The sequence below is a fragment of the Melospiza georgiana genome, chromosome 1, assembly GCF_028018845.1.
Source record: "Melospiza georgiana isolate bMelGeo1 chromosome 1, bMelGeo1.pri, whole genome shotgun sequence".
NCBI classification, from domain to species: Eukaryota; Metazoa; Chordata; class Aves; order Passeriformes; family Passerellidae; genus Melospiza; species Melospiza georgiana.
In genome coordinates, this window is record NC_080430.1 from 123,264,563 (window position 1) to 123,292,177 (window position 27,615).

Below are 27,615 nucleotides of genomic sequence, written 5' to 3' on the forward strand. Positions count from 1 at the left end.
CCCCCATAACATCACACATGGATATTAGAGATACATCCCTTGCCTCCAGTCTTGTCAGGCAAGTCTTTTCAACACTGAAATTCTTGGCCCTTTGCTGAAGTTCCCTTTGTCCAAATTCTTTTTAAACATCTGTTCCACTATCCAATACAATTGGATTGTGCACCTGTCCCAAGCACTGACTCCAAGCAGCAAGAACTCAGCTCCCACTCCTTCCAAGAACTAAGAGCTGCCAGGATTTAACTTGTCCCCTTTGTTAAAGACATGACTCTACAGACATGGGTAAGGGAGTCCTTCATCATAAGAGCAATCTACAGCACAAGTTTAAAGAACCAAGGGCCACGAGTCACTTACATCCTTTCGGGTAACATTTCTTAGCTGGCTGATCTTAATGAGGTAGAGAATAGAATTTGAGGGTAAAGTGGCATTATCTGACCAGGAAATAAACACGGCACTCTGGTTCTTCAGTTTGAAGTTCAAGCAAGCAGTAGATCTAGATATGATACATCTGAATGCCTAAGGAGAACTTGGTCTGGAATGTAGAACCAAGAAGTGCTATCTAACCAAGGCAAGATGAACTTGTGTGTTTTCTCATGGTGACAGGCTGGCTGTGCTACCATTGGATCAAAATTGATGCACCTTTACTCCATCAAGGTCAGCCACAGGGTGGTTTTGGCTCACACACCTGTTGTGATGCCAGCAAGTGGATGGCACCACTGAAGTGTGTCAGGCAGTATTTGGGGAGAATAGCCTCTGAAGGCCAAAGGACTGTGTGGATGTGTGCACAGAGTCTCACACAGCCTGATGGTCAGCTTGAACAGCATTTCAGTGATGGCTGTGGGGTGAGGGAAGCTTTGCTTTGGTTGAAGATACACTCATGGTTGCTCTAAATCCAGGATTTCTTGTGAATTTCTTATGTAATATGTCCTTCCTCCTGGAAGGGCTCCAGTAAGTGATGTGACAGCATGGCCAGCCCTGTAAATGAGAAGAGAAGGATGCCCTGGTTCTGCCACAGCATTTTTAAGGAGGTGACAGCCACATGCTTTCCCCCATGGCCTAGTGAGGCACACATACTGGCAGCATAGGGCTGTGGCAGGATTGTGGCTCAAGGAGCATCTGAAAATGTCATATTGCAGGACACTGTGAATGCAGCCACTGCTTCCCAAGAAGGCTGAGAAGAGACCTTGTGCCTCATCAGATGAGAATGAAATCTGAAGCTTGAGAGGGACGGTAGAACACATCTAGGATAGTGAGGGAAAAGGCATACATGAAATTGCATCAGTGATTTTTTAAATATCTTACCATTCTGACCAATTTAGGCAAAATAAGCATTTCATATTGCAATTTTTTTTATCTACTAAAAGCAAAAGAAGACTGTAATGCCACTAATGCAGGCTCCAGAACATAATCTTTTAAGAATATAATACTTAAAGTACTACTGATGCTGAGTGATGTGATTCAATTTCAAGGTATGTTAGAAGTACTTATTAGATAAACATATGCTTATTTCTGGTACATGTTATGAGATGTAACCTATCTTTAGTGCCACACAGAGAGTTAACAAATAGACAGGGTTTTAAAAAGTAATCCAAATAAGAAACAAAGCTGTAATTTCATCATTATGAGAAAATTCATGTTGTGCTTATAGATAAATTCCAAATGTGAAACATATAGCTCACCTCCTAATTTTGTTCACATGTATGAACTGTTAATGGAAAGATGCTCAATTTTCACTATAGTGTTTAACAACTGTCTGTGGGGTAATGGTGACACAATCAAAGTTACCTGCTCAACCAGAACACTGCAGTCTATATGCAAACTTTCCAAGATTAGAGGCCTCTTTTTACTGAACTACTCAACATTTGTACAAAAAAAGGAGAGAATTCCTGATCTGAAAAGTTCACAGCCTAGAAGTAAAAACTAAAGCTTATACCAATAGCCCATATTAGTGAAGGGGAAGTTAACCCAAAAGGAAATAATGACCCAGAGCATATGTTTCATCTGAATAACTTTTCTGAATTTAGTGCTCGGCTGTGAATAAAGTACCAACATGCTTAAAGTTTTTCTAAATCTTTGACAAAGTTAAAGGTGCTGAGAAAGCCTTTGTCAAAACTAGGAAAGGAGTGTAAGCCTCCTGAGTAATGAAAACTCCACAGAGCACTTTGGCCATAAGTTTGTGGCCTACCACAAATGTCTTCTTGCTGAAAAAGCTGAGAGCTGATCTACCAAATCAACATTCAAAGAGAGAAGGAAATAAAAAATGAAAAATAAGTTTCTTACTGCAGATTATACCCTAATACAAATCCAGAGCATGAGATGGTTGAAGCAAAAGCTTAAGACTTTTGTATTTAAAGGAACTGTACCAAAAAAGGAAAGTGTATACTTTATGTTGGCACTGCAGGTTGATATATACTGTTCATGAAATAAGGCAGTGAAAACAATTTGGTTTATCTTCTGATGTTTTTGATGGTTTTCTCATATGTCACTGTCAGCAACAATAGGTACGCTCTCACAGTAAGACTGCTTTGCTATTCTGATGAACTTAATAAAATTGTGAAAAGCCAAGTGAAAAATCAGAGGATCAATTAATATAGGATCTTTCTTCCTTATGTTAGGCTTTCTAAGGATAGGACATCCAGTACAAAAGAATTCCTCAGGATGGTAAATGTAGGTGAAGAAATATAAATAATCAATTATCAATCTCTTAAAATAAATGATTCAGTGAGTCATTATAGAAGTGCAAATAACTATATTCAGTAAATTTTAGAAAGATAGGGTTTATTATTATTTCTTTATTAGGGAGATATGAAAGGAGGGAGAAGAACTATAATTAATATCATTAGTACTTCCTCTGTTTTGTTCTTAATTTTCTGGTGGTTATACTGGTAACAGGGAACCAAAAAAAACCCTCTTAAGCACTAGGCTGCTGGCTTGAATTCAGCCCCACTGAATGGAGGGCTGGACAATACCATATGCAAAATGTGTTGATGAACTCACTGCAGCAGAGATATGGCTATGTTTTTAGTAATGTTTGGTAGACTGAACTGGGACTGAATAGGTCTGGAAATTAAAAATTATTGCCAGAGAAATAAAAGGATATAAGGCAAGGTGCTTAAAGAGCAATAGGGCTCTGAGAGAACAGTTCTGCTTGACTTAGGTATGAGAAGAACAGAACAGGACATTTCAGTCGAAAGGGACTTAGAACAATCATCTTGTCCATGTCACTGACTAATTCAGATCTGAGCAAAAGTTAAAGCCTGTTACTAAGGGCATTGTCCAAATATCTCTAGAACACTGACAATCCTGAGCCATCAAACACCTCTCTAGAACAGCCTGTTCCAGTCTTTGACCCCTCTCCTGGTAGAGAAAGTCTTCCTAATGGTATTTTAAGAGATTCTCACTCAGGTTGTGTGCAGTGATGCAGTGATCCAGCAGTAGGGCATGGAATAGTGCAGCTCTACCATGGTTGGGTCAATGGGCAGCAACATGAGAACTGTCATACTCCTAGTGATGCATGGATAAGTTTTTTAAGAATTCCTTAATTAAAAAACACATAGGCAGGCCTGGCTGCCCTGTTTCAGCTGCATCTGAAGTTGGTTTTGCCACCTGGAATAATGACTTTCTTTAACTCTACTTGAGAACGCTTTAGAGAATAAAAAAACCACATTACCTAAGGCTTAAAAATAAAGCATGTCACAAAAGAGAAAAATAAATTGAAATGGAAGGGATTGTTGACACTGTCTTGAGAAATGCAGAAGAAACCCAAGTCTGGATGGCTGATTTAACTTTTAGCCTCTGATGGCAACTGCATTTTGGTGAGGTATGACCAGCATTTTAAATGCTATTAAGCAGCTTCCCTAGCTAAGGGCAAATAAAAAAATCTTTCCTGGATCAATTTTAAAATTCCATTTGGCTGCCTTAAAAATATACCAGCACGGAAGTATCATGGTGGTCGAGGAAAGCAAACTACAATGCAAACAAGAGGGAGAGGAGTCCATTTTCTTTTCCCACAATCCAAAAAATACTCCAAAATATAATGTTTATTACTTAGAATCTTTCTTAATTCACTCTTAATTGAAAATATTCATTTCCTACTCCTCCTTCTTTGAAGATATCATCCCTTTGCTGAAGTTTTCTCTGGCTTACACTTTCAGGGTTTCTCATTCTGTTGGTAGCATTGCTGCTTCCTTAAGCAGTATTGCTGGTGGTCTTCCTCCTCATGCTGGACTGGAGGCAAGACTGCAGCTAGCACGTGCCAACACCTACTCACTAAATCCATGAGTACCACGGAGATTGATGCCTACGTGCGTTTAGTTTATGGAACTGTTCTGATTTGATCTGGCAGCCTGCTGTCTTTGAAACCATGTGCTACCAACATGACCAAAACATATGACAAACAGATAGAGTATAAGATAGGATATAAGGTGATGTTTTATTATTGCCGCAACCTGACAAAGCCACATCATCATCCAGCAATGTAAAAGTCAGAATATCTTCCCAAGGAGTCCTAGTCCACCTAGGGCTAACATTAAATGCTAGCATCACTGAATACCAGCAGGCTTCAAAGGAAATGGAAATGCAACTTTCCCTTCTTGGTAAGTAAAGATAAGGACTTACAGAAAGTATTTACTGGTAGAAATTGCTTATTAAGTATCTTGTTCAGAAGAACCCAAACCACAAAATTCTTGCACATCAAGGTTGCTACTTTATACCTGCTCAGGGAACAGTTTTGTGCAGTACCCCAAACAATTTCTGCATAGTTTTGCTAGAATATGTATCTACCATATTTTAAATATCTGCCAATGTTTTATTTTCCTGACTGTGACATCAAGAAAATGACACAGCCTTTTCAAAACCCCCACCAAATGCTTCCTGACATGGACTAGACTGAGATCAAAAGCCTTGAGTTACTTATTTACTGGCCCCACGTACAGAGAAACACACAGACTTTGGCCAAACTCAAGTTTTTCTGTCTCTGTGTTTACTCTGCTGTGATATTTACACAGCACAATACAGTTCTTGGTGTGACCTGACTACTTTACTGCCAGTGTCTCTGCATTTTGCACAGGTATTTGTTGAAAAGCATATGACACCATGTTATCTCACAATGCTTTTGGAAAGTATCACAGCGTCTACTCAAGCACACTTGAGCTGCCAGCAACAGCAATGGCAACAGAAAAGGAAAAGGGCTTCAGCCAAGCAATTCACATCATAGGTAACATCACAACCTTGTGAGTCTAGCAGTAGGATGATGAAACAGATATTAATGTAATTTCTACCAGTAGAAAAACCAGACTGCCTCTTCTCTCCATGTCAGTTCCTCCAAATCTGAAATTATTTTGAGTTACCCTACCATTAATACACCTGCATACAGAACCTAAATAGTGTTTTTGCAATTTGGACTTTTGTATTATCCGTTATCTAAAGAATCATTAAGGATAAAAGAATCCCTAAAAACAAGATTTTCTTCCTCTCAAGGTTTATAAATGCATCATTGAAGTGTAGACACATACACACTAATGAATTTCAAAAGCTGTCTGGAGTCAGCACCAAGAACAATTAATTTATTCTTATGTACCCAATCTCTGCTCCATTCCTCTAACTGCTTTAGCAGGTGACTGAAGTAGCTGTGGTATTTCCAAAACAGGGCAACATTTCCTAACTGTATCTGCATAGCAGTCTGTAAGCCTTTATACTTCTGGATTCAATACCATCAGGAAAATGGAACAAATTTATCTTACCTGGTAGAGGGCACTATGAGTGCTGCACAACTATCTCTCACCTCACTGGCACATCATCTTATGGACACAGAAACTGCCTGTGACCAGCAATCTTAATTATGGCTTGCTTTACTTACCCTGCATTTCTGTTGATGAATACTGACAGAACTTCAAAAAATATCTGTCAAGATTACATGGTGATGCATATGACTTCTGTATCTAGGACAGGCTTCATTTTTCCAGGGTAGATAATACGCAGACGTTGTATTTAATGTGAATGATCCCAGCCAAATAACACATGCACTATAATCTACTAGAATGCTTCTAAGCCTGCAGGCTGCCTAACAGGCGATAACTGAGAAGGTAAATTTTTAGCTTTTTCACAGAAAACCTAGAGACTACTTTACTTCATCTGAACTTCACTGGGGCAGCTGTTAACTGCAAAAGTAGGTTTTTTTAAGCTCTTAAATGATGGGCAGAAGTGAAAGGCTGTAATCCTATTCTCATTGCAAGTGCATATTCTCTGAGAAGATGAATTTTAAATATAGAGAGAGACTGTTAATGTGGCATAATAACTGTCTTTACTCAGTAGAATTCACACTTCTTTACATTTCTCCCAGCATGTCCAGATCTTTCTGACATGATGATCCCCAAAGTTCTGCACAGTATTTCAGACTCAGTGTCACTGGGATCATGCAGAGAAGGGACCATTCGCCATGACGTGCTTCTGTATATACAGCCTGGAAGGGCATTAGCTACTTCTCTTATCACATTTCAAGTGCATGGCTATCATCCTGCTCCATGGGACTTTGGCAAGTGACCTTAACAGGAGCAGGTTCATGTCTGCTCTCCAACTGGCCAAGTCTGTCAGCCGGCCTTAAGAACTGTTTTTCAGTAAATTCAAAAAACAAGTGAATTTTTTGCCAAAGCTCTTCTAATCTTTACCTCTTTTAAAATCCTTATTTCATAAAGACACAGTGCCTGTTTTTCTGAGAACACCCTTCTGTTCTTCCACTACAGAAAAAAGCAGAGCCTAGGATACGCACTCAGGGCTTGGGTTGTAGATGTCAACATTTCCTATGCCTGTGGAATATCTTCCAAAAAAGCTCAAAACCGGAAAGGCAGTAAATACAGGTGTGTCAGCAAACAACCAACATTAATTTTGAATATACAGGCATAGATACAGATAGGTGAAATAACATGGAAAAACTAGACAGCTTCAGACTCCACTGATTCTACAGATCTAGAGATGCATTACTACCTTAAAATAAAACTCCAGATATTTCTAAGGGATTCATGATTATATTATATGATGTCAGACTTAATTTTTTTAGAACTCTCCTTTATCACCTTGTATTTATAGAAAATACACTGGAAATTATGAACAGGAGTAAAATAAAGAGACTTGAAATTTACTGCTTTTGAAATATATGGCTTTATTAATTTTCTTGGAGGGTTGAGGGCTAATTCAGTATTTTTCAAAACCCGTACTCATTAAGCTGTACCACACTTCCAGCAAAATTAATTTCTTGTATCTAGCATTGAAATTAATTATAAAGTATAAGAGCCTGGAGTGACTGCTGCATTGCAAATGCCAGAACTGGAGAAATATAACAATCAATTTAATTCTGCTAAAACTAGGGTATGTGAGCTGCTTAGTCTTGCATCCAAATCTGGCTTCTTTCCAGTATATTCTTATTCTTTTGTATTTTAGGAGAAACCCCACTCACCATGCCACTTACCATTCTGACCTCACACAGCGTCATTTCTTTCCTTTCCCATTAGTGGTCTAAGTTTTCAATTCTAAACTCTAAGTTTGCAGTATCCATTTACTGCTCCTCTCCTCCAAATCTATCTCATACTCTTCAGTTTGGCAACTGCCTTTGGCAAAATACTTTCTGCTCTTTATCTGATACTTTTTGAGGAACCTCTGCGATTTTCTTAGACACATTTCAGTATCAGTACTCTACTCTTACCCTCCTTTTACACAGGCAACCATTCTCCTCTTCTGGAACAAGTCTCGTCTGTTAACATCTGTGATTCATCCTTTTAATTCAGCCGTATTTTTCTTTCCTTTTCAAACCATACTTTCAAGGCAAAACCCTCCAATTATTCTGTTATTGGACTCTCTACCTTTCCTTTACAATTTTCATTCTATTTAATTTCACCATACAAAAAATACCAATTCCATGCTGGCTGTGTTTCAGTTCCAGGTTTTACTCCTGCCCAGACAATAATCTGAATGAATCACTATTATTGAACTAATAGGCAGAAATCTTCATCTCTTCCAAATTCTCAACATGGTCTTCCACATCATACTGAACATTACTCTACATTATTCAGGTCTATATTATGAATTAGATTTTTCATTTTTGGGTATCTCCCTACAGCCCTTCAGGTACTCCTTACAGTAATTTTAAGGGAAAATTACTTGGAATAAAAGGGCATTTACATTACCCATCTATTTCTGTGGCCTTGACAAACACAGAATACAGCTGCAAAGATTATTTTTCTCTAATGGTCCGAATCACATGTTAAAAGTGTAACAGGAGAAACCTAACCTTTTAAACATAATTTAAATCTCCACTAGTATAATAAAATCCTTTCAAAATAGATCACCATACTTGACTGAAAATTAGCACTGTAAGTAAAGTTCTCAGTTCTTTGTTCGCTGAATTTCAACATGGAACAAATATTTATGACATGGTTATAAATAGGATTTATAATGGAAATTTTGACACTGTGATAATACTCCCATGTGATAGACCCTACTTCATCTTGTCCTTGGCTGGACACCATGACAGACCAATATAGAAATTCACTGGAGCAGGCCAACAGTGTCCTGGAAGGAATGGTTCTTTTTCAGAGCAAATGAACAATTTTTAACAGGAGAAAGGAAGCACTGACCTCTTTCTCTCAGACTACACCTGTAATTAACACTCCCATAGTGCCAGATTAGATACTTACACCTAGACTAGAATTCAAAAAGTTACTTTGAGATAGTAACACAGCACTGAAGTTAGTCCTGGCTTCAACAAGTTTCACAGTCAGATCCTGCAGCCTTTACTAAGCAACCATGAATTTCATCTGGATACAAATTAACTAGCTCACTACTTATGCAAGTCTGTGAAAATTACAGTGATTGTAACAGCTTTATCTTTCTACAAGAAACCGGTTCTCTGTTATTAGTTTTAAAAGTTAATTTGCTCAAAACTAATAAGGCATATTTTTTCCTAAGCAAATCATTTGATTATGTGACCCAAAAGTATCTTGGAGAGACTGAGAAAGCATCCTGAAGAATTAAGGCTATGCCTCTGCAAACTGTCTTTGCTTTGCCTTCTCCCAAGCAGGCTCTCCTGTCCAGATGCATTGCAGGAACACTGAGGAGTGGGTTGAGCCAGCAGGAGTGTCAGGCAGTGCAGCAGGATGGAGGCAGACTCCCAGCAAGCTGGATGGCCCTCACCCTGGGCAAGAGGAAAAAGGTGGAAGGAAGGGTGGGGGCATCTGTACCCAGGGCTTGCTGAGACAGGTGATAAATCTGGAAGTCATGCTGTGAAGACTGGTATGACATGACTTATAAAAGAAAGGGGAGAACAAGAACAAAGCTTGAAATTGGCACTTTTTCCTTTAATGCACCTTCTTTCTTTGATTTCTGGATACAACAGAAGTGTATTAGGATACATCTATAGGCTCAGCCTTCTCCAGAGTTCTGTGGAAAGAGGATAGAAGCAATAGATTGTAGAGAAAAAATGGCACAGCAAGAAACCCAGTAACAGATCTGTGAGGATGATGAAGTCATATGTAGAATAAATTCAGAAAATGAACAGACTCTTGTATGACTAAGAATAATGAGAGAGCTTCCGTATGCTTTAAGGCACAAACTGATGGCATGGCTGGTAACTTTAATCAGGCAAAATGCTCATTGTAATTGGCTTTTAAAATAAAACTCTCTGGTCTGGCACACATGCATTTAGCCAGGACATTCCAGTTAATTAGCATCAGCCAGAAATCTCTCTTTCCTGTCCATATGGAGTTTGCGTTTTGAGAACTCGAGGAGGTGGTGATGGCAGAGAAGAGGAAGATGGGAAGGATGGTTTTTTTCCTTACACTACAGATATCTACCACTGGTCAAAAGAGAATGTAAACCACAGCTCCTCTTTAAGGCATTAGTGGCCATTACAAATTGCCTTGTAATAAACTTAAAATGCTTATTTCTGAAACTAGTAATGTTCAGCATGTTAATACTGAAGCTTTAACAGTAGCCAAATCTTATAGTAAAATATACTAGTAAACCTTGCCAAATTCTTACTCTTATCATTAGGAAGTCTTTGTTCATATATTTCACCTAAAGAAATTCTGTCCATCTCTAAACTTGGACAGCTTTAATTTATAAACTGCTCCTTGATTTCTCTCATGCCTTGTTTAGGAGGTCAAAAGCTGGAAGAATTGTTTTGGTGATCCATGCATGTTCATCTGACAGCTGGCTGGCCTGACAAATAATCTGCCAGAAAACAACTCAGACCTGAATTTTCAGACCTTAACTGCTCTGTGGTAAAGTGCCCAGACTGCTCTTACCCTGCAGCAAAGTAGTTGTACCCTTCTTTCATTTAATCAAATGTTATTCATTCAAACTGAATGAAAGAGCAGTATCCATTTGCTGCAGGGTATACATGCACACAGACAATTATGGCTTAGCTGTCTAATCTGTGCAAGTCCATACTTCAGTTTACCTCCTGATAGTGTGTTTACAAAACCACATCCTAAAGACAGTCTGGGAATTTAGAATGAATGTGTCAGTCAAAGCATCCACTAACCTTGTGCAAGACTAGAACAATACTCCCCCTTTTCACTGAGTATCAAAAACCTTTCTTTTCTGTTACACCTTTGATACAGTATTCCCATCAGTCATTTGTTCTTCTCTAGGTTCTACAAGAGACACAAAAAAGCATTTATTTTTTCTCTAAGTGAAGACAAATCTCAAACTGTCCCTGGATGACTCCCCTGAATGAGGCTATGACTCAGGTTTCATTTGTTTCCTGTCCTGGTGTGCTCTTTTTTGACACATCCACAAGTTTAGTGATGCCTGGAGGAAATAAACAGGGCAGAGCTGGGATTTCTCAGAATTTATTTCTTGATAAAAAGGCCAGTAAAGTATGGTCTCTAAAAAGAGTACATTTGTTAAATCTACAAAATGTAGAGCCTTGTGGGCAGGGCTCTGCAAAGACACACATCCTCCTAATTATTAATCACTAGCCAAATATCTGCTACAGCAAAAGTAGAAGCAGGGTCTTGCCTGAGAACAGCATGAACAAACTCAGGGAAAACAGTTCTCTGCAACCTTGTGAGTCCTTACACTATGGCTCTGGCCTTTTTAATCATACTTGGCTTTCCTTACATGCAAATACTCAGGCAATCAATCACTGAGAGAGCTGAATCTCAAGATTTCTGCCGTACCTCATTATTATTCTTACCTGCTGGATGCTACTTTACTTCCTACTGCTTTGTTCTCCTCTTAGTCTCCCTTTAAACTACACTACAAAGGTAGAGCCTCTTGGCAGCTTCTGAAGAATGCCTTAATGAACATAAAGGTGAAACATGAGAGAAAGGATTTGGGAAGTAAGAACTGCCATGGTACAATGGATGATGAATATTCACTGTAATTATAATTTGTGCTTAATACTAGGCTATATGCCCCAGAAAGATGCTTTTTAAGAACTTGAAATTTAAGAGCTTTATCAAAGGTTTTCAAATATTGAAATGGTTTTAGGCTACAAGTAATTAAGAGATCACTCATTAAGACAAAAAAGAATGGTTCTGTTATTTAGAGAAGTATTTGTATTTCACTTCTTTATGTCTCTGTTTCAAGAGGCTTGTTGATATGCTACATACATTTACTGCTGACAGCATGCTTGCCTGCCATACTAAGCAGTTAAAGAAATAAGAGAAAAATTACACTTTCTCATCATAACCTATTTACAAGACTATTTGGTACAATGGAAAGGTTCACTTAACTATAGTTTCAGAGAACGAGACAGAACACTTATTGATACCTTTTAGCAGCACTTACAGATACTGTAAAAATAAAAAGCTCAAGCAGCAAAAGAAAACCAAGAAGTTGCTATTAGGAAACAATAAGTTAGCTTCTTTTTATTCAAATACATGAAAAATGCTATTTGAAAAGCAGATATTTACTTCTGTTTGTGTGAGTGAATGTAAATACTTGGAAATATTTATCTATTTTATTACCAAAAATGACAAAAGCTAATAGTAACACTGTCCAGTTACTCTTGGCATGACTCTTGGGAAATGCTTAAACAAACAAGTATGTGTACAAGTGAGTGGGTTAACTGGTAATACACAGAAAAAGTGCATCTGAGAAAGGTATCCCATACACCAAGCCTGGAAAACATCTCAGGCATGGCAGTACTTGAAATCATCACAATGATTTTGTGAACCTGCAGGAGTTTATTTGAAATAACTGAGATTTAGTTAACACCTTGGTATTTAAAAGTTGTTTGCATAATGGGAGGAGATTTTTTTTCAAATGTATAGAAATATGCTGTATTTAACTATCTTGGGAACAATTAGAGAATTCAAAATTTGGAGTCCAGAAAACATATTTATCTTTTGCTAGAAGCTAGCTAACCACGAGAGATTTCCACACAGAGAACAGAGTAAGTAAACTTTGAGAAAGGCTTGGCTGTGTCATTGCACACATATCCAGCTTCACTTGAGGAAGAGATAACAAACTCTCCTCTTTTGTAAATAGAATAAAAGTTTCAAATGAGAGGAAAATAAGATCCCACACCTTCTCTCCCATATCTCAGCTGATCTGTCAGCAATGCTACTTCAATTCCTGTGGCAGGGAGTAAAAAGACACATTCTTGATCTGGGTGATTTCTTGGTGTCAAATTTCACGCTGTCAGATGTTGGCATTTTCACTCAAGTACTCTAGTAATTGCTTTATTTGAAGGGTTTGGCAGCTTTTTAGTAGTTTCTTTCCAAATGCTCCAATTATTTGTGTGGCTAAGGTTATAACTTCTTAACTTAAGAATGGCAAAATGGTCTGCTGCTGTAAACTGGGATTTCTTCAGCTGGTGGAGAATGAAATAATGAAATAATGAAAAATGAAAAAGACTTGACTATGACAGCAGTAAAAATGGGCCAATAATATAAATGCACAGGAGAGGTAGTACTGAGGTCATTCCCAACAGTGAAAAGTACATATTTATACTGTTTTAAAGCCAGTAAAGCCTTACTACTGGAAATAGTTCTGCTGAGTTTTGCCAACAGTTCTGGACTGCCATGTTCAGAAAAGATGAATTTATATCAGGATGTGTACAAAGAAAGTCTGCAAGACTGGTAAAGGAAATGAAAATTCCAATCAGGTGAATAATCCTTGACTTAGGCACTAAATTAATACAAGAAGAGGTCCTCAATCCCCCCAACCCCAAAACACATTCTCTCTCTACAACCAAATACTTAGGAATAAAGAAGAAATCAAGTATTCTCTAAGGTAACTGACAGTAAGGATTTAGTAACGAGCTATACATAGTGACCACTTGAACTAAAAATTGAAGTAAATAGGTGTGTTATCAGAAAATGTTGCAGAATGTTGTTCTTTGCGTTTTTGGGTCATTACAGCCTGCATTCACTATATGGGTGCATTTAAGTAAGTTTGTGTCTGAAACAAGGACGAGCAGAAAATGACAGTAAGTGAAAATGAATCTCAGAGCTATAATCTCTATTAGCATGCGAGTACAGGCAGATCCTTGAGAAGTAATAACAAGATATGACTCAACTCAATTTGACAGGTGAAAGAAAGGGCAGACATGAAAAGACATTAAACTGGCAAATGGAGTTCCATTTTATCTATCCAATTTTAAGCGAAAGAGCAGTACACAGAAATATGAACCTCATGGAAAGACAGCAGAAAAACAATGCAAAATCAACTTTGCTTCTTCCTGCAGCAACTTTTCAAACCCCGTGAGAGATGAAAACAGGCTGCAATGTTGATGTAGGTGGGACAGACCTAATTCTATGCCATTGTGAATATAGAATTAATGTTCTACAGAGCCCCCCAGGCATAACAGAGGAAGATTCTCTTGCAGGTTATGTATGTCTAATGGTAAAACGTTCTCCAAAATTTAGCCCTTAGCTAACCAAGACTGTCAGGAATTCTACTGGACAGTAAAAAACCTATAGATCTTCCCACTAATAAACACATTATAGAATTAATCCAAATTTCTGTTGATTTATGATTGCTGAAGTCTTTGGTACTGTCCTGAATAAACTATTAATCTGAGGCAAAGTTATGTGCTTGATACTGACTTTTCAACACTCAACTGTTTTCATACAAAGTCACCAAATTATTACCAACTGAGAACAAAATCTCCTTGAACAATGTGCATTCCTCATGACATACACATGACTTAGTTCTGTATAAAAGACAACATTCAAGATGGAATCAACACTTCAACTTAACAGAATCTTTTCACTGTAATAAAACAAACAGACCCATAAAACCCCAATCCACAATTACCTGGTTGGTAGAAATTTGGTGAAAGTTCTCTGGCAACCGCTCTTGCAATATCACATTCCTGGCGAGCAGCCTGAGCAGCCTGATCCGCAGCATCCGCTTTAGCTCTCGCATGTGCGGTTCTGTACAAAGCAGAAAAGAGTTTATGTGCAGAGGATCTTGCATCAGGTGCATCAAGCATGAGAGAGCAAAGGACCCCAGCCATCATACACTATCCTGTACAGGGCACTCTTAGACAAACTGTTGTGAGGAACTGCAAATCAGTGAAGTATTTCAGGATCAAATCACTATTCCTCTCAGCTCTTCAGTCCTGTTCAACCTTGGATCACATTTATTTGCAGGAACACAATTTACAGCCCAAGCTTGTAATTAAAATTCCTAAAGTGAGGGAAAGAATAGTGTCTGACAAAAACACAGGATTAGGGTTTATTTACATGTTACCAGAACGTGTACAGAAGTGCACAGAAGGTCAGACTGGCCACCAGACTGACTCCTAAATAGGATTCTGGGAGTTCAGGACACATGGTGCTCAAAGGAACTGAGGAAGGCTACTACTTTTACCACATTTCAAAGTTAATGCTGGGTCAGTGCTGGGTGCCATGTGGAAATTTCTGAAGGGAAAAATTCAAGTATATTAGCCCAAAATATAGGAAATGTCTTCCACAATCAGATCATGTTGGTAAGGAACAGCCTGGAAAATGTGTTTAACACTTCAATAGGCTTTTGTAGAAATGGGAACTTAACTGTCCTAATTTCTTGTAACTCTCTGAATTTCAAATTCAAAAACAATCTGAAAAGGCAACTTTTCTGAAGTCAAGACAACAGTGTGGAATACTTTGGTAAAGTAATCTGCATTCTGCTGCCACTTTTTCCTTCTTCCTATTTCTCAAAAAACCTCATGAACAGCTTCTGCAAAGGCCTCTGGTTCCAGATTGCAAACTGATAGTTCTGTTACTGCAGGTTTGCATCACTGCATGTCCCATCTTCCCTCTCCACTTTATTTTCCAAACAGTCATCTGTTTAAAAATTCCTGATGGTAGTGATCTCTCTGTGCCTCTACAGCATTAGCACATAGCCTAGAGCTATGAAGTGGCTGGTTAGAACAGAGGGGAAGCTAAACATGGCAAACCAGCAGAATATTTTGAGACTCTAAAGATATTAATAACATTTTTAAACCAAATACATTAAATTTTGTGATCTCATGACTTTTCTCATAACATTCTAATAGAAAACTGACATAGAAGTAAGAAAAGAATTAGTTAACAGGACAACAATAGCATCAAATTTTATCCCATGTGCCTGGTAATAGCAATGAGTAGGAATTAAATAAATGAAAATTTCTAACAACTTCACTGTAAAAATTCAGTTTTATTTTCAAGACATAAAGAAAAGTTCTATGTGTTTTAGATAAAAGAAGAATTAAACGTTAGCATTAACCAGAATGAGCATTGAGAGATTAACAGTATGGCAGACTTTGCATTTCTAAAAGGATGTTTAATCCCATAGGGCACTAGTATAAACACAGACATAAAAAAACCACATAGACAGTTTCATCTGTGGTGCCCAGAGAAGATTTATTTAAGTGACATCCTCCCTAAAATGTGTGTGGGGATAAATGTTGAATGTTCTTTCAAAGCTTAGCTTGTAATAATTTACTGGATAAATATTAGCTTATGCTGCCTTCTTGAGGGTCCCCCTAGGTCTGTGAGAAAAAAAAGATAATGAGCAAATGAATTGTAACACCTTTGCTTTGTACTCAGGATGGGGGAAAGAAACTGTTAATAAAAATAAATACACTGTGTAATACCATATGTGCTCTGTGCAGTTCATGAATGGGTGCATGGTATGTGCCTGCTTAGTAACAGTAATCAAACACGTTCTTTCTCTAGAATCATTATTTTCAATTAGATGAGCTATTCTTAGCTCCTGCATAATTATGTCTATGTAGCATAAACCTAATGAAGCAGTCCTAGCACTGGGACATTGTTTTGTGAGACAATAATGTAGTCTGCTCATAGATAAACTAGACACTGGTCATCTTTTTGTGATGAAAGAACAACCAGACTACTCCCATGAAAAAATAGCCTAATACTATTGGTACTGCTAAGACAGACATTTTAAAAGCTAATACACTAACCAACCAGCACCAATAAAACATACTGAAAGGATAATACATTTATTTATTGATGCCTATGAATTTTCTATATTATTATATACAAGAAGCAAAACAGACATTCTATTGAAAAGTACAGTATCAATTAGTTAAGGAATTGAGTGGTGACATGAGTACGAAGCCAGTGTAACTTTGTCACATGAAGCTGGGCAGAGCAGGTCACAACAGGAGGAAGCCAAAGGAACAGAAGGTAAATGAGCATAGCTTTCCTTGGCTGCCTGATCTCACACCTCTTTTTTCAGCTCACACCTCCTGCTGTTCTGCCCCTTTTGCACTCGCAGTGAGGAGCTCCAGCAGAGCCGAAGGGAGCGAGCAGTGCCAAGGCGCGTCCCAGCAGCGACGCACGGAGCAGGCCTCAGGGCCGGGACCCGCACTGCAGGGCAAGGCACAAGGACACGGCTATGCTCCTGAGCAGGCCTTCGACAGCCAGACCGTGCACATGTCTGCGCTGAGACACTTCCCTGACAGCCTCCTCACCGCTGATGAGCGGCGACAAAAGTGACAAGCAACGGGAAAGCGGCAGAGCCGATCCTCCTGCACAGAGGAGCAGCTCTGTGCCTGCCCTGAGCACAGGCTCTGCACTCCTGCAATCGTTTGTTATTTATCACCTTGGCATTTGGCTGCTTCTCTGGCTAACTCTCCATTTGCAACTGCATACTTAGATAAAATTTAACTTCTTGCACACTTAATTCTAAGTGTCAGACTCAAATAATTTTTCTGCTGCTTCTTATTTCCCAGTTTTTTTTTTAATTTTTTTAAATTCTGTCTTCCACATTTGATCTGCCTGTATGTTTTCCAGATGACTTGCTTACAGCTACTACTGCTTGATACTACATTTTGTCTGTACTTGTTTTATTCTGCCTTGAACTGACCCACACACTGTCAGACTAGTATTATCAGAAACTATGGAGAAATATTTTAGTTTTGAATGACAACATTTGTAAAGGAGAACTATCCAAGCAGAAATAGAATCCATTTGCTCAATTTAGGCTTCCTACAGTTTTGGAAAAGTTCCTTTACCTTTCATTTTGGGGGTAAATAAGTTTTGTTTGCTATCAGCAATTTTTCATAGAAATTTAAGTCTATGATATATCACATCAAAATGACCCATAACTGAACGACCACCATCTACTTGAGAGCTGGTTTTTTTTCCTCCAGGGAATTCTATGCCCTTTGCTATGACTAGAGATCTTTATGAGAACTCTTGAAAGCAAAACTCAAGAAAAAATAAAGGTCTCCTTTCCTATCCCCAGCCAAGAAAAAGACTGCGGTAGGTTTTTTTCCAGGAAGGATTGATCTCATGTTTCAGCAGCAAAATAGAAATTATGCAGGAAAGAAGGCAGCAATTCACAGATTGCAAAACAGTACAGAAAGACAAGTAACCTGCTTTGCAGTGCTGCATTCTAATTCATAGCAAAGGACCTTTAAAAATTTTTTTATTTCAAGTGAATGGGCGGCTCTTTGTAAAAAATTATTTCTCAGCACTCTAATACCTAATACACACTAGTAATACCTAATACACACTAGTAACTTTTGAATTACTGTGTGGGTATATTTGTATTTCTCCTGGAAAGAATCAGGACTATCATTAATATTCAACATGATGTGACAAAAGCATGCTTGAAAGCTTTCAAATGAATACAAACTTAAAGTATTTACCAAAAAAAATTCATATTTAGAGGGACAATCTACCACTTCACTAATGAATGCACAGAGATGGTAAATTTAACAGAGACAGGGGCATCAAATTAAGTTGTATCTGTGGCAGGAATCAAACTGTACTTACATTAAAAAGGAATTTGTACCTATAGCTCATGGGGAGTCCTGGTACCTCATGGCAGCATGTGGAGTCCCTGTAGATACCCGGTAGATACCAATATATCTGATACCTGGTAGGTACCAGATAGCACCAGTCCCTGTGATCAGTGAGTGAGGGCTGGGGCACCAAAAACCTGAGACACTGCATACCAGGGTCTGATTTTAGAGCAGTCTAAGTTTTCTAGACTGTGGGACAACTGGTATCACCACTGATGTCTTTTTTTTCTGTGTTTCACTGTGTAGGTAAATAGGAATACATCATATTAACTACACTCAAAAATTATAAACACAGAGTCAGAGGCTTCTTACAAGCAGCTCCCTCTTTCAGCAATACTATGGTCAGATTTCTATCTATTCATGTATAGAAAGTAACTTGAACGAGGAGTGCTGAGGTTTGAAGAGCTTAAACAATATTATCTCCCCTTCTGCAGCAACAATGCTTATATATAATGCCATGTGCCTGGAATGCATTATGTAATGTTTATCTAAATTTAAAACCCATTTAGAACTGTCCATTACCCTCCAGATTATTTTGTATTTCCATGGTATCCTTCAACGAACTTGTAATGCTGCCTCATTCACAGTCAACTAAAAATGTAAGCAGCATATGTTTACTTTGTTTCATTCTTCAGATTTTATTAAACACAGTGAATCCAGCATAAAGCTTTCCAGGAGCTTGCTTTCTATTTCTTAAAATTGTAAAAATAATTCTGCTTTCCATTTGCCAAGTATATGACACACAATTATGCTCCTATCACATTATCATAAACTAATAATATTTACAATGTTAAATTAACAGATTTCTGCATTGTAAGAATAAAAATATCAGTAATGGCCAAACCTACATAAAGTTCCCAAGAGATATTTTTTATTAATGACAGGTATCAGGTTTATCTGTGTAACATTACATATTGTGTATGTAATGCTACCAATTACCATCCTTCTTGAAACTGGAATTCTCTAAAAACAATCCTACCTTCCTAAATTCTAACATGCAGTGATTGTTCTAGGAAACAGAGAGTATTGTCTTGGGGCTTTTTCCCAAGTATGAAACTTTCCAACATTTTCACATTTTTTTCTATCTGTCAGAGAAAAACTTTGCAATTTGCAAAATCAAGTGTTGGTAAAATTGGTACAGAGATCCATAACATTTCCAGGTAAAACGAACCGGAGAGAAAGACTTCAAGGGAAGTTCTTTGCTAGATGAATTTTTTCCTTGCCCCCATTTTATTTCTATATTCTCCTCATATTATATATCATGAATGAATGCTTAATATATACAGAACATCTATGCATTTTTTAACATTGCAAGTGAGAGACTGGCATTTATCAAGTGCTGTAGTTATTCTTAGCTTCTTTCAGTGATAATACTGGGTGAAAACCAATATTCTGCTATGGTCGAATTAAAAATACATACTTGCATGACTGTGTAGAGCTACCTAAGAGCTCGTGGCTTCCTAACACTCAGCAACTCAGTGCTGTGATAGCTTAGAAGTGAGGGTAGGTCCCTTGCTGAATACCAGCAAGAAATGGGGGTGTCTGGGAGAAACTGAAAGAGGAAAAAGATTGACTAATAGATAATGCAATACAAGAGCTTCACGTCAGTAAGTAATTTAAAGCGATCCTAAACTCCAGACTGAATTAACAAAATGAGACATATGCCCTCATCGAACTTTACTTTATCAATCTCCTTTGAGCTTTACTGATTTTTAATCTCAACCAGCCACTGCTTCTTTATGAAGTGACTTCAGACACTAACTGGACTAGCTTGGTGCTACCAGTGATGTCTGATGTAGTAAAGCACGAGCAGGTCTATAATGCAAACACTCTTGGCGCATCAATCTGTATCACCTCACCTAATGGATTTTGCTTCTGAAAACTCCTCCTTCCCAGCCTAAATTAATTTCTCATATTTTTCAGTCCTTACTCAGAGGAACTTCAAAAATACTAACCTTTAGTTAGCAATGCCTGAAAAACTGAGGAAATTCCTTACACTTGGCAAACAGCCGACCTGTTTTCAGTACTTGAAAACATAACCAGGGGCTAATGACTGGTAAACCAAATGTCAGTTTTAGGCATAAATAACAGCATAAATAAATTGGGTCTATGTCCACAGAGATTTACAGCCTAACGGTGTATTGTGCCAGACATCATACTTTCACAAAGTATTTTGCCAAACACTTCATATACATGTAAAGATTATGGGTCCTATACCTTATCTTGTTTGCCTTGATTTAACATACTTGGACTATTTTTTTTTAAGGTATCTGATTTTGTACCCTATGGCAATGTATTCAAACAATAGCATAAATTACATGCAATTAGTGAAGTACATCAGAATAGATTAAAAGCTAACTGTGACACATTACAAAGCTTAATGCAGAAAACATCAAAGAAAATGGCTGACCACGTGCTTTCTACCCTAGGAGTTAGTTTCTTGTTTCAGAATTATTTAATATTTCATTTTTGGAATGTCTCAATACAAGCTGAAACATACTGTGGTAGAGCTGGCAAGTTACACAACTTCTGAATTCTGAAAAACCCTCAAGACAATTTACTGTAACCTAAAGTTACTGTAATCTACAGCTTACTGCAACATGAAGTTCACTCATAGCAACTCCAAAACTCACTGTGTTTAAGTGTACCAAAACAAAACACTGGGAAATAAAAATCTAGCCAGTATTAGAGAAGGTCGTGGAAAGCAGCACAAAAGCAGATGACATCCTTCTGGCTGGTCCCACACACTACTGCAAAAGAAAGTGTTAATGTGCACTTGATACATTTAGAGACAAAAATCAAGTATAAACCAAGGAATTTGTTTTTGCTGTACAGCATAATCCAGCATCCATAAAACCACTAAGAGAACAATGCCCAGCTCATCCACATCCCAAGAAGGAAAAAGTAATGTCAGGACCACATAATAACTGTGGATCTAAAAAGACAAGCTTTTTGCCTTCTACTTCTTGAGCCTTCTATCTATTCATTACGGGAAAAAAAACCACTGAGAAGACACTTGCCAAGGTGTACACCCAGGTATCTGACAGTGGAATATGGGGAAGACATAATGGGGAAGAAAAGTGCTTCAGATAAGGACATAACTGCTCCCAGGGTTAGAAGATAAATTTTGGCACAGTCAACCTTGAAACCTTATGGGTGTATTTTAGAGAGAAAACGATGGATATTTCCAAGCCTTTGCAATGATATTAGACACTGTAATCAAAGTGCTCTTTAATCCATTTTCTGAGAAAAGAATTACATAGCCTTTTGTTTACAGGAAGTGAGATTACTTGATTTGGGACTGTTTACATTAGGTATTTCATAGAGCTGACATAAGGGCTCTAATCAGCTCATTGGAGACACACATCTTATTCCATTAAACTAAGAAACTTTTTCAGTTTGGACCTCTGAACTGTACAAATGTTAGACTCCTGCAGTGGTCAGCATGTTTTTATGCATATTTATACATGTCCTGCTGTGCCTACAAATATGGCAAACATCAATCCATGTGCCTGTTGAGGAATCAGTTGTCTTCTTATGCCAATATTTAGAACATGTTTGTATTCTCCTTCAGACCTCTAGGGTCCATATCAATAAACCCAGAAGAGCTCAGCACTCAGAAGTGCCAAGGTACTCATTTCTGTAACATCACTCACATATAAACAGTAGTTCAGAAAGATTTTTTAGGTGAATGAAGGACAGCATCCTCAAAAGAATGTATTTCTGAAAATCCACTTTCAATAATTGACATAAATTAGTTCAATCACCCTAGTGACTGAACCTGTCTTTCAGGCCCTCACTCTTGGTCACCTGTTTGGAAAAAGACTCACATGCAGATGGGAGTCTTTGAATTAACAAAGTTTTTTAGAATTGCTGTACACATCACTAGAGAGGCTGCTTTACGTGGCACTCTAACTTCAGGTGTCCCAGCAGCCTAGCATTATTTATATGCACACCAGATACTCTGCTGCTGTAAAAAGGAGCTGGCTCTTCATGTGATGGGACTCAAACTACTCTGTCAGTAGTCTGAATGAATGAGTTTTGCTTTCATATTGATTTACTTGACTATGGCACTGGCATAGGAATCATAGAATCATTTAGGGTGGAAAAGACATTTAAGACCAACTCCAACTATTAACCAAGGACTTCAAAATCTGGCACTAAACCACATCTCCGAGTGCCCCACATCCAGAAGTCTTTTAAATACCAGGGATGGTGACTCAACCACATCCCTGAGCAGCCTGTTCTAATGGTTGGCAACCTTTAGGTGAAGGAATTTTTCCTAATATCCAACCTATATCTCCCTGTCATAGCCTGAGGTTGTTTCCTCTTGTCTTACTGCTTGTTACCTGTGAGAAAAGATGGACGCCCACCTCGCTATATGTTAAAGATGGCACAGTCCTCAATTTCATCAAGATCTGCACCATCCATTATTCAAGCAGAATGCAAGTTTTCCTGTAGGAAAATTTACACTTTGGACAAAATACACTTTCGTGTACAATGCTCATTGGAGGTTTTCCCCCATTTTTGGCAATGGTGAGTCCATGACAGTATTTTTTTTTTGTCACATAGATCTTGATGTGTATTTCTATATCTTACTTTATAGGACAGATTGTATTTTATTCTATTTTACTACCAAGCCTTCTTTAGTGAGCAGTATTTTCTTCCAGTTCCCTGACCCCATAATATTAATTCCTGCAGACAGGAAGGGACTATTTTTTGAAAGGGATAAGAGAATAGCTGCACATAATTTGCTGTTTCCAATCACTAAAGCAAATTATATTGTTTGGCTGAAGAGAGCTTCTGAGTCTAGCTGGAAGCATGAAAAAAGATAACCACTTAAGCTTCAGCTGCTCCTGATGACATGGTTAAGTGAAGAAAAACAAAAAGGAGATAAATATGTTTCTCCTCCCTTCATCACAGCATACAAGCTTCATGAAAAGAAGAACTTAATGCAATAATGATTCTGCACAGTAAAGGCAATTCTACTCAAGGAAATAGGAATGCATGGACCACTGTGATCATTTGCTTAGATAATTTTTAAGGTATGTTTAGTGCATTGCACTTCCCCCCACCACAGATGGATTTTTTTTTTTTAACTGTTCTCCATCTGGGACAAATAAAATAAAATGTTAAGTATGATGACTGCTATCATCAGTACCAATATCTGGAAGCTGTTCTACACTCTAAAGTATAAGAAAGCAGTAACATTGTTCCAGGGATACAAGTAGATGAAAAATAAGAAAAGCTTGCAAGAAGAGATTGGGAATTTTTTCTGTATACAAATGGAATGTTTTTTCCTTTAAAAACATTATGGTTTTCAGTGTTCTACTGATTGTTGCCACTATAAATTACTTAAAAAATCAGAAAATATGATATCAAATGTCATTATTTAGAATTTTTTTTTGTTAGAATAGCTCTAGTTAGAGAACTTTTGGAAGCTCTATTAATCAGTAAACTTAGAAAAACTATGTCAGATGTCATCCATTACAATGTTTGTATTCCTTAATCTCTCCTTTACACAGAGTTGATGTGTTTTTTAAACATTTTTTAAAATTTCAAGGAAAAAGAAATCCACAGTGTTAGAGATATTTTAGCAGAGAATACCAAAGCTTTTGGAGAGTAGCGTGTATAATATAAGACAATATAAGACATCTGATCTCTCTGAACATCAAAATATATGTAACTTGCAACACACTTGTTGCATGAAAACTAAATTCCCAGAAATGAGAGGGAAAATGTGAAAAATTAGTCAAAATTCTGTGGGGTTTACTGGCTTCAAAAAGTGCACGATAAACTCCCCAGTCATGAGTACTTCTAGGGGCATGCTTCATGCTTTTTCTAAGTGACTTTGGCAGTCTGTACTTATTATATTGCAGTTTTAGTACATGCTTAGTGTCTTGGTGCTTATTTGGTTTTCTCCATTACCAAAGCTTCAGCACACACATTTGCTTACATTTTCTCAAAATAAAGTAATATTATGAAATTAAAATCTTCATAACAAATGAGAACAGAAAGGATAGACTGACCACAGAATAAACATGGAAGAGCTTCATGCATTGCGCAAAATTGTCTAGAAAATAATAAAAAATTAAAATACTGCCTAGAACACAGTTATGAACAAAATAAATTTTTATGAGATACAACAGTGGCATTTATGCACTTGTAACTAAAAAAAAATGTGGTGTAATGAAACTATTTAAATGACAAACATATTGCCATGAATTCAAATAATCTGTGGCAATGTTACAGTTTTGTTTTTTTTTTAACAGCTTTTAAAAATCTTTGGGCATTAAAATCTAGTGCAAAACTCTCAGCCTTTTAAAGGCATTAACTGTGTTTAAATTTACTTTCTTGTGTCCTTAGCAATCTAAGAGCCAAAACTAAATTGGGCTTATCTTTCTTTGCATGGTTCATTTCTATTCCCTGATTAGGTGCCAGATGTCCAGAAGAAAAGCATTGATAGAAAAATGTCTAGCAAACCACTCTGGAGTAAGTTCTTCCTTTTTCAGTTATTTAAAGATAACTGTTACAAAATTCACAGAAATATGTGAATAACAGAAAACACATATATATTACAATTGAGCAGCTTAATTAAAAAGGGCCTAAGTTCTCCATGAAAGACAAGTACTCAAGTATAGGGATAGTTGTAAGTAATTTGCCTTTTCTCCAGGCTGACAGATATGAATCAGGCTGTTCATATTATATATTAAACATCATGGAACCAAACAGGTTAAACAAGCAGAGGAAAGACTTTGATGATCCTTCCATCTGTAAACTTGTAATTCCTCTTAACTAAAGAGCACTGCAGATTGAAAATAACATCAGATCATTTCAGACATAGGGCAGCTGACAGCTATTTCACAGGTTTTGCTATCTCCAGCATGAAGGAAATGCAAAACCTGAGTTTATGACAAATGCAGTTAACAGCTTTAAAATATTCTTCTCTCATATACATATCCCCCTCCAACAAACACCTATGCATATGTTTACTCTCTGTAGTTATCCATAATGCTGCCAATATAGCTTTGAATAAACAGCCACCATGTCCTATCAGCTACCAGAAAAATTAAAAACCCAGGAATGTTGCTCTGTTCTGGTTCACACAGGGCTGATGATCTTGCCTACAGGCCCAGAAGGCTTTGTGGCATCCAGAGACTGCTGAGAGTTCACAGCAGCTTATTTGTTCCTGCTTAGAGCAGTCCTTGACTTCTTTGTTCAGCTGAAGTCATGCAGATCTGCACAGTAAAGTTGAGGATTTGTTGTTGTATTACATATTTAGCAGTAACCATTCATGAGAGCAACAACTTACTGCAGACTTATGAAAGTCTACTGTTTTAGACCCTCTGAACAGAGCTGGTCATGGTCTATTTGCTCCTTTGCTCCCTTTTTTTTTTTTTTTTTTTTTTTTCCTTCTTACCACAGGCCTTGTCTGGAGCCCTGACATTTTATTCCAGTCTCCTCTGTAAAGCAAGCTCTTTCTTCTCTGAGTCACTAATAGCAGAATTTTAGTGTAAACACTACTGCATGCCATGAAATAGAAAGCAAATACCAAAATAATCAGTCCTAATGTCTCTTTGACCTCTCTTCACACAAACACAGATTTATCAGACTTTCCAAGACTATCTAAAGGTTGATGGGTTTCACTGACACAACTGTGACACTGGAGCAGCTGGTAAGACAAGAACCTTCTATCAGGCAATCCCATGTGCTCACTGTCCCACCAAAAAGCTGCTCCTACTGAGGCCCAGTCTTGAGATCTGGTGCTTGAGATCAGGATTGGCAAGCGATTCCTGAGCCTCAAAAACAAGTCTCCTAGTAAAGTTACATTTCTAAACTGCAGGTATTTGAGCTTTTAAGAGCATCAGAGAAGGGCCACACGTTGCTCGCTTTTGCACAGCAGGGCCACCAAGGCTTGCCAGAAGGACCAGACCTGCTCTAGCTGCACTGAATAGTAGTGGTGCACATACATGACAGCGTTTCCCAAAATTTCTGGCCATGGCTAAGCACACACCCATCCAAGTCCTGCACTTGTTGTGTCTTCAATAAATAACACTACAGCAGTAAGTGCTGCTACTACAGCAATTCATGCTGCTGACAGCCAGTGGTAACTGCAAGGGTCTGAACACCAGGGAGTGACAGGAAAATATTTGCACCTGCCACTTTTCTTGAGGACATTAAAGGAGCCTCACCATGTCAAGGGCATGTATCTTGGCAGGGAAAGGGCTGATAAATCCTAGGAAAGCCGTGTCCTGGAATAACCCTGTGGGCTGGATGAATTATCCTAGGATCACAGAATCATAGAGTGCTTTGGGTTGGAAGAGACCTTAAAAATCATCCAGCTTCAACCCCCTTCCACCAGACCAGGTTGCTTGAAGCCCCATCCAGCCTTGCCTTGGACACTTCCAGGGATGGGGCATCCATAACTTCCCTTAGCCACCCGTTCCATCATCTGACCAACCTCACAGTAAAGAATTTCTTTTTAATACATAATCTAAATCTACCCCAAAAATACCCTACATAAACCTTCCATTTGAAACCCTATGTCTTATCGCTATACTCACTGATAAAAGAGTTCCTCCCCACCTTTCCTGTAGGCTTCTTTTGGGTACTGGAAAGCTGCTTTAAGATTTTCCTGGATCATTGTTTTCCCTGGGTTAAATCAGTGAAACAACAACTTATTTTGTCAGCTTGTATACCAAGATGGTCCTTCCTAGGGCCTGTACTGATCCACCTTCACCTATCTTATTTTATGAATCCCATGGGGAAATATAAAGGTCATCAGCTGGGAAGGCTTCAGTCATGCCTCAGCTCTTCTGCTGAAGCCTGCATTGCTGGGGGCTTAAAGGAGGAATGGAGGACATACTTTAAGAGCCACTGGAAGGGCAGGGAAAATGAACACATGCCTTCTTGGAGAATTTGATAATTCAGTATGATCAGTGCAAGGTAATTCAAAGATTAACTCATTTTATGTAATTAGCAAAATAATAGCAGTAATAAAAATCTCTCCCTCCACAAATGTCAGAATTCCAGCTAGATCTACTGATGCAGAGCATGTCTGCTGAACATGGAATATGACCTCAAGTTATGCTTAGCTGACACTATTGAACAAAATGTGAGGGCGTGTTCCACGTAGCAGTCTCGCTGCTCTGGCACGAGCGTGCTCCAGCAGCAAGTGGATGCACGTGGAATATGATTTCTCAATGGAAAGCTGAAATAATTTTTTAACAAAGAGAGACTTACTCTGCAATCTTATTAAATAAATAAACAAATAACATTTTCTCTCTCTGTGAGATAGATGTGTAGTGGAAGTCCTCCTGAAATGAACCACACTTTAGTTACAAACTCCAGTGCTTAGAACACTTGCTGAA

At 38.0% G+C, this 27,615-nt stretch overlaps 1 protein-coding gene across 4 annotated transcripts in view; it reads right to left on the reverse strand.

Annotated features, from left to right (window-relative positions):
- The window catches only part of JPH1 (junctophilin 1), an 82,491-nt gene that overhangs the window by 13,437 nt on the left and 41,439 nt on the right, over positions 1–27,615 (reverse strand). For all 4 annotated transcript variants that reach the window (XM_058023312.1, XM_058023305.1, XM_058023290.1 and 1 more), the window contains exon 3: positions 14,260–14,378. In XM_058023312.1, the coding sequence (XP_057879295.1) occupies positions 14,260–14,378 (119 nt within the window). The remainder of the gene's footprint in view (positions 1–14,259; positions 14,379–27,615) is intronic.